General features: G+C 44.9%; 1 protein-coding gene across 1 annotated transcript; it reads right to left on the bottom strand.

The window, feature by feature from the left end:
- Window positions 1-355: 355 nt before the first annotated feature.
- On the bottom strand, window positions 356-7,454 carry ZBTB25 (zinc finger and BTB domain containing 25). Its single transcript, XM_040412746.1, has 3 exons — window positions 7,334-7,454; window positions 2,633-2,810; window positions 356-1,844 (listed from the first exon to the last, which is right to left on the bottom strand). The coding sequence occupies exons 2-3, from the start codon at window positions 2,803-2,805 to the stop codon at window positions 722-724; spliced, it is 1,296 nt and encodes a 431-aa protein (XP_040268680.1). The 5' UTR covers window positions 2,806-2,810; window positions 7,334-7,454; the 3' UTR covers window positions 356-721.
- Between the last annotated feature and the right edge of the window lie 1,046 nt (window positions 7,455-8,500).

Here is an 8,500-nt window from a genome sequence, read left to right as displayed (position 1 = left end):
CAATTTCTTCAGCGGCTGCAGTCCTGGTTAAAGGGTCTAAACTATACAAGCCTACAATAGGGTTGTGCCTATCAGCAGCACAACCCTAAAAGGTGAGCACCTTTGTCTTTTAATTTTCTCATATTTGTGTTGAACGTACTACCCTATTGTGCGCCCCCCCTCGTCTCCGAGCGGAATCTAGATATGCCCGACTTTGAAGGAGCACATGCATGGCCGTCCTCCATTAATTTCTATAGGAGTGGCAAAAATAGCTGAGCGCCGGCTGGGCTATTTACGTAAGCCTCATAGAAGTGAATGGTGGCCGATCTTGCGCGGTGCACTTCCCATTCATTTGTTATGGCACTTCCATTGAAATTAATAGAGGGTAGCTGCTGCTCTGTCCGCTCTCCTTCACTTTGCGGGTTCGGTTCTAGAGATAGGTGAGGGTCCCAGAGGCGGGACCGGCATCTATCAGACATTGGTGGCATAATCTAGGGATAAACCACCAATGTTTGAGATTATATAACCCCTGTAAGTGAATTGAACAACCCTGCAAAACGAAGCATAGTGGCTTGTATGGCAAGCTGGAGTGCCTTCAAACAATAGATTAGGTCAACAATATTAAAAGTCTGGAAAATCCCTTTAATTGTGGGATAACACCCATAAACTAGTTTTAGAATATAATTACAGTGAGCTAAAAGGTTTAACTCTGATTTCTTCACAGAAAATACACACACGTATTTTATTCTACTAGAACAGACTCCACATTTTCCTGTGAATCTGTGGGCTCCTCTTCTTCAAGGAACTCGGGAGGATCCAGCAGCAGGTCAGGCTCTTTCTGGCTGATATCAGTAATGTTACTACAGTAGCTGTGCAAGTTCTGCTCCACCAAGTTATCAATCCTCTGGTACTTGTGTGGCTTTGTTTTATGAGTGTGTACGTGCTCCAGCAACTGGCTTCGTCTGGCGAATCTGTGTCCACACACCGTGCAACTGAATTTCCTCTTCCGTAAAAACGAGAAGTTTAGTTCTATAGGATCTGCGTCTTTTGTGAGGAAAGATAATTGGTTGAGTTGGAGCTGTTCTGCGTGGTTCGCGCTCAGAAGTGGCTCCTCAGTTCGGTTCAGAAGGTAGCCCCCAAGCCGGCAAGTGTCAGCACTCTCAATGTTTTCAAGTATGGGACGCACTTCACCCAGATCGTCGCTCTCTAGAATAGATGTTGGGACTCCAAATGGAAGCGACTGAGACACGTGAATATGCAAGTGATCTCTCAACGTAACGCGGGACTCGAAGTGCTCGCCGCAGTAATGGCAGGAGTACACTCTGTTGCTCGATGTAATGAGGTTTGGTTCAACCTCGTCTGATGGTGGAAGCGAGTTGTTCGGGGAACTCATAGATTCAGATTCGCTGGTCTCCTGCTTTATGGACCTCACGCTCTTCTGAATGTCTTCTATTGACTGCACTGTGGTGCCGATTTGGCTGGTAAAATGTGAGCTTTGCTGCTCCGAACCTACGCCTTCTAGTCCAATAGCAAGGGACAACTGTAGCTGGGGATGTTCTCCTTGCGGGATGGGTCTTGTTGCACTCGGCTGGTTCTTCCTCATATGAAGGCTTTCCTTTGGCGCTTTTTGTGCCGTTGATATCTGGATTCCATATAGGTTAGAGGTCTGTATGGTGTCTGACGGTAGCACTTGTGTTGGCTCACTGGCCGGTGACGTGAAGAGATTAGCATGTAGGAATTTCACTCCTTCCTCCAATCTGTACTGGTCTACACTTTGCTTCGGGCTCTTCCCTGTGTACATGACGTGTAAAAGGAAGCTGAATATGTCCGGCTGGATGTCCGTCGGCTGAATTTTAATGCATTCACTGTAAGAGAGAGCAAACATATTGGTGGAAGGAATGAAACTAAACAAAAGACATCTGGGGGTATAGAACGCTGTGCGCACTTGACACCACGATTATTCGTTTAGTTTTGATATTCATTTGCTATTTTGATTTAACCCCTAAAGGATCAAGCCAATTTTGACCTTGAGGACAAAAAACTATTTTTGGCTTTTTCTTCCTCACATTCCAGCTGTCGTAACTATTTTATTATGGGTAGAACTGGTGTCATTGATTGGAACCTATGCTTTAGTGTCCAGTTCATATTAATCTTTAATTGGTCAAAAATTCACAAAATCAATCAATTCCCCTGAAGATTCTATGTAATATTTTTCCCCCATACACTAAATGATGCTTTAAATTTACTGATCCTGATGACACCAAATATGAGTATATTATTCAATGTTTTGGGACTTATACTTTAATAACTTTTATTTACTGTAAAAGAAAATGAGACCTATATTCATAAAGTAATTATTTTTGTTGTATCGGAGCATGAAATGTTAGAGGGGCCGGAGGGGTAAAAATGGTAATATGTCTGGGTTCAGCTCTGAACCCGGACAACCCCTTTAAACGATTGTGTGCTAAGAGCCCATTACAACCAAAGTGTTGAGAGCTGGCAATATGGTGTGCCGACTGGCAAAGTTTGTGACGTTTTCTAGGGCCATAAAATCAAACCACTTTATGTGAAGATATCAAGAATGGGAAGAGGGAAATAGAAGGAAACAAGAAACACGAAAAAGGTAGAAATTAAGAGACATAAATCTCAGCACCTGGTTTGGTGGATGAAGATCATCTTGAAATAGTTGGAAAAGGCGGCAAGAACAGCCCTGTGCGCTTTAAAATACACGTCCCCGATAGCTACTGTGCAGTCACAGAGGAAGCCAAACTCTCGCTGCATATTCAGCTGCTGGAGCAGAAGCAGACTGTGGCTGGACTGGTCCATCCTACCTGCAAATAACAAATACATTAGTGAGATCGGAAAGGGGGAAAATGATATAGGAAAACTCCAGGAGCATACATCAGAAGTATTCCTTACAGCAGGAACCAGCAACCTCCGGCACTCCAGCTGTTCAGAAACTACTACTCTCAGAATGCTTCATTCACTTCCATGGGAGTTAGAAGAGCAGCCGAGCATTTTGCATGCTGTGAGTTGTAGTTTCACAGCAGCTGGAGTGCCGAAGGTTGCTGATCCCTGTCTTACAGTATACCTCAGACCTGTCTAAAGACCATCTATTATATGCCAGAGAATGTCCTTTTGGCATCTATACGGGGCCGGTAAGCGTCAGCAGTCACTTTTTTCACGGCATAGTCTACTATGCTTTACTATGCAGAGGGAAACAGTAAAAATGTATACATTTTCTTAAATGGGAGCCTAAGGACTATGAATCCCACTGTAAGTCTTGTGACACAGCGAGGGGTTTTGTCTGGGAAGGCAGGTATTTTCCTCCCAACATGTGCGGCCGGGCTGGTTTCCAGCCAGGTGAGGTCAAATACCGGACTGGAGTTCAAGTACCGGTCTGGGTTTTGGCAGCACCTGGCTGTCCTTAAATAGGCAGCTGAGTCTCTGTGTTTTGGGATCTGAGGCTTTGTGCCGTGCTGGAGAGCTGAGAGCCGCACACTGGGAAACAGGCCCCCCACAGGCTCCTTTCTGGCTGCTCTTCGAGCAAACAGTATCCGCTATGTGTGGTCTAAAGACCCCCCCATACACATTAGTAAATTCGCCGTTCTCGTCAGGTTCATCTAACAGTCTAATGTGTGGGGAGCTCCCGACAGATGATGAATTTGGGGAAATTTATATTTTCACACGATCCTTGTCTGGATGTGTCTGGCAGCAGCTTTCTCCTTTCCCCCCTTTAAATACACATACACTTTCGGTCACGATGAATGTGTATGAGGGAGTTGGGAAGAGGCGGCCGACAGCTACTGAATGTGTACGGCCGCCTCCAAGGGGTCATGCACATGAATGTATTTGTTTTCTAATTCCGGTCCATTTTTTGTTGCAGCCCATATATGAAGAACCATTCACTTTAATGGGTCCTCAAAAATAAAAATTACTGTGTGCATTCCATTTCCGTATGTCTGCGTGGCCGTTTCCCAAAAAGGATAGAGCATGTCCTATTCTTGTCCATTTGGCGGGCAAGGACAGGCATTGTTACAATGGATCCGCAAAAATAAAGGGAAGCAATACGGACGTCACACAGATGGCATCCGTATTTTCTGTGGATCCGTATTTTGTGAACCACAACATACGTAAGGTCGTGTGCAGGAGCCCTAATAGACACAGCAAAAAATTTCTGCAGAAAAAGGCTTTACTGAGGGATAAAGAAACAAGTGGTAATTTTCATGGGAACTCGTCTAGTTAGCACAAATCGTGGACATAGGACACTACGTAGGATACCATCTGCACTTAAAGGGTATGTACACCTTTTTATGATGGCATTTTACTCATTTTGAGTTAAAAATCATTTTTTCAATTGGTCATTATGAAAAATATTAAGCCATTCTGTCACAAAGGATTACGGTAACTGTTTGTCTAGCTGTGTGAATCTACTTTTACTTTCACTTTGTTGTGCCATAAGTAACCCTTATCTCTAAATTACTAAGAGGTCATAAACACTTATTTAAAGGGGTTGTCTCCCTTCAGCAAATGGCATTTATTATGTAGAGGAAGTTAATACAAACCCCTTACTAATGTATTGTTATTATCCATATTGCTTCTTTTGCTGGCTGAATTCATTTTTCTATCTGCTTGTTTCCATGGTTACAACTAGGGATGAGCAAATCGACTTCAGATTAAACATCCGAAGTCGATTCGCATAACACTTTGTTTGATGCGCTCCGTACAGTATTAGAATGTATTGGCTCCGATGACTCGCGGAGTCTCGCGAGACTTCGCATAATAACTTCATAAATTAATTTCTACTGTAAAAAAAACATTTCCCAGAACTCTCTCCGTACAGTATTCAAACAAAGTATTATGCGAAGTCAATTCGCTCATCCCTAGTTACGATCACCCTGCAATCCAGCAGCAGAGGCTGTGCTTGCACACTATAGGAAAAAACACTAATTTATGTGCAGTCCCGGCCACCAGAGAGGCTGACGTTTCTTACTATAGCGTGCAAGCACGACCACCACTGATGGATTGCAGGGTGGTCGTAACCATGGAAATGAGCAGTGCATAATATGATGGAAAAGGAGTCCAGCCAGATAAGGAGGCAATATGGACAATGACAATACATTAGAAAGTCGCTTCTATTAACTTTCTCTACATGATAAATGCTAATTGTTAAAGTGAGAGAACCCCTTTAAGCCACACTCTTATCAGTAAGATAGTAACTGAGCTATAATGAGTGTTTATAATGTCAGAGAGCAGAGAAAAGGAGCCCGTCAGCTTCCTGCCTAACGGAGCAGAGAGAAAATTCAGATCCCTCTATTAGAGCATCTCAGCTCTGTACAGAGAAAAGGGCTCCATGTTTGTACTAAAGACCAATTCAAAAAATGATTTTTAGCTCAAAATTAGTACAATGTAATCGTAAAAAATAAATAAAAAATTGCCCCCAAAGGTACATAGCCTTTAAATATATATATATAAAAACAGGCTTATACTTTATCAATGATATTTTTGTGCGCTTAAATTCACAATGTAATTGCTATGAGAGCTCGGAACTAAAACAATTACTGCTGTAATGTGTAACCATCGCTATATTAGTCTAGGTTCACATTGTCAGGTTTACTAATCCCACAAATAGCATTTAGGGGGTAATGTATAAAGTGCACTGAAGCAAAACAATTGACTGATTTTGCCCGTTTTGTGGCTGCAGCAAGCATTTGCGCCAAATTTATGATGCGTTTGTGCCATTTTTTGGTAAAAAAGTTGCGTGTCCTCCATTCCCCTGGTGGCGTACAAACTGATTTTAGACTGAAACATCCATAGGCATTTCGTGCAACAAATGGCATGTGACATTTAGTAAATTTGCGGCAAACAAACTAGCTTTAAACCAAGAAAAGACTTTTAAAAGGTTAAAAGTTGCATATTAATACATTACCCCCTTAGACAGGCTGTCTAGACCTGCGCCAGATTTTACCCGGGGGCTCAGTCTGGGTGGTAAATATGGTACGAGGACAGACACTTTTCTCTAAGGGCTCATGCACATGACCGTATGTATTTTGCGGTGCGCAAAAAATATGGATGACATCCGTGTGCATTCCGTATTTAGCGGAACAGCTGGCCCCTAATAGAACAGTCCTATACTTGTCCGTAATGCGGATTTTTTTCGGAACGGAAATATGGAAACGGAATGCACACGGAGTAACTTCCGTTTGTTTTTTTAGCAGAACCATTGACATGATATGGTTCCGTATACAGTCCGCACAAAAAAACTGAACACTCACGGAAAGAAGATACGTTTGTGTGCATGAGGCCTAACTCAGATCTCTGCCTCGAATTCCACAGCAAATGCGCATAGATTTCTCCAACATTCATTTTAACAAAGTAAAAACGGCCTGAGGACACCAGTAAAAAATATTTGGTTTTACTGCGAACACTGGCAGAGTTCAGCGCATGGCGCGTGCAGGCAAAAAGACACCGGGGGTCATGTACCAACAGTTTTACACCTCTTTTTGGGCGTAAAATTGTCATACTGCCCCTCTTTTGCAACTTTTTAAAGACACGCGTGACAAATATGTCGGATGGGCGTTTTTACGGCATATTTGCCACAAAGAAGTGTTGAGGGAGTGGCGGGGGCATGTTGAGGCTCTGGTCCCAACAAATTCAGAAAAAAGGCGTAAAAGTGGTCATAAACCTACGCCAGCTCCCCAGCAGGAGCAACGACTACCAAAACTGCCTAATTTTTGATGAGGCGCACACCCCATCGTAAATTGAGTGCATCTTCAAGCAGTAAAGGGTACTAAAAAAAAAATATTAAAAAATGGCAGCTTTAGTAAGACTCCTGTCGGACAACTGCAAGTCGTGGTGAAAACAAAACGCACACGAGGAAAAAAAACCATAACGCTTACATGCACTTTAATAATGACACATAGTATATAAAATAAATGTGACCGGCATTATATAATCTCCTCTTTATATTATAATTTGCCCATGATGCCAGCATAGGTTATGTTACTTCTATGTGAGACAACATAAGGTTTCTGCCGTTTATTATCAGTATTATATATAAGCTCCCCTCAGGGTTTCATGATGCTGCAGCAGTTCACACACAATATGGAGCTCTGCTGATGTTGCAAAACCCACACCGACTGAGGTATCATTCCCACGATAAATGGGTCACGGGCTCATGAGTACGCCGACTAAACAAGCCTCTGTGACCACCTCAGCACCGCACGGCTCCGCCGCCATGTTATAATCTCATCACTGCGGCCGCCAAGCCCCGCCCCTTCGCCTTCCCGCCCTCTCACATGGAAAATTCCACAGGAAGCGAACGAGAAACGGCTCCCAGCGCTTAGTAACTTACCCACAATGCCCCGCTCCCCGTGCTCTCCTATACGCGCGCAGTGGAGGCTGTAGCAGCTGCTGCTGGGCACACCGGCTGGGCGGGCAGACGGGCCTGGCTGTGACGTTCGCACGTACGGACAAGTCAGGAGGAGGGAGGGCGGTGTCACATGACTGGCTGGATGGCGCCAGGAGCAGGGAGGACGTGTCACACAATACATGACGCAGCTCTATTACCTGTGAGGAGAGCTGAGTGACGAGCGGCCATTACAGCAACTACAGGGGTAGTCACCCAGCACTTACAGAATCCTCACTATGTAGGCATAATATACCGGTCAGGAGCCTGGGAAAGCTGGGTGACAACCCATGTCAATAGCCACCCACTGACCTGTGATGCCAATATTAAAGGGCATCTCTCAGGGATTTGTGGGCTGACCTGTTACATGTGCACTTGGCAGCTGAAGACGTCTGTGTTGGCCCCATGTTCATATGTGTCCGCACTGCTGAGAAAAATCATGTATTGATATATGCAAATGAGCCTCTAGGAGCAACGGGGGCGTTACCATTACACCTAGAGGCTTGGCTCTCTCTGCAACTACTGCATCCTTTGCACTTTGATTGACAGGACAAGATGCGATGATGTGGCCCTATTAACCTCTTCAGGACATAGGGCGTACAGGTACACCCTGTGTATTTCTGATCACTGGCACCTCGGCTAAATGGGGGGGGGGGGGTGTCTCGTGACCCCCCCATGTCGGCGATCGCAACAAACCGTAGGTCAGTTCAGACCTGCGGTTTGCTGCAGTTTCTGACCGCGGGGATCAGAAACTTTAGTATTCCTAAAATATACATGTTTCACCCCCCCCTCCTGCACCCCTGAATGATATTATGGCGGCGGGTGGTGCAGGGGGGGAGGTGCGGCAGGCGGGATCGCGATCCCCCGCTCGCCTCCTCTTGAATAATCGTTGATGGCAAGTGGGTATACTAGGGTGTCAGCACATTGCTGACACCCTGGTATAAACGGCTGACATCTGTGATGCGATGTCAGCCGTTTAACCCTTTCCATACCGCGGTCTGTACGGACCGCTGTATGGAAAAGGTTAACAGCTCAGGGAGCTCCCTCCCTCTCCCATCGGGGGGCTGCTGTGCCTTTGCAGCCCCCCGATGGAGAGGGAGACAGCCCCCCTCC

This window comes from Bufo bufo, chromosome 11 (assembly GCF_905171765.1).
Source record: "Bufo bufo chromosome 11, aBufBuf1.1, whole genome shotgun sequence".
NCBI classification, from domain to species: Eukaryota; Metazoa; Chordata; class Amphibia; order Anura; family Bufonidae; genus Bufo; species Bufo bufo.
Note: the sequence above shows the minus strand (reverse complement) of the source record. Positions and strands in the feature narration are given on the sequence as shown.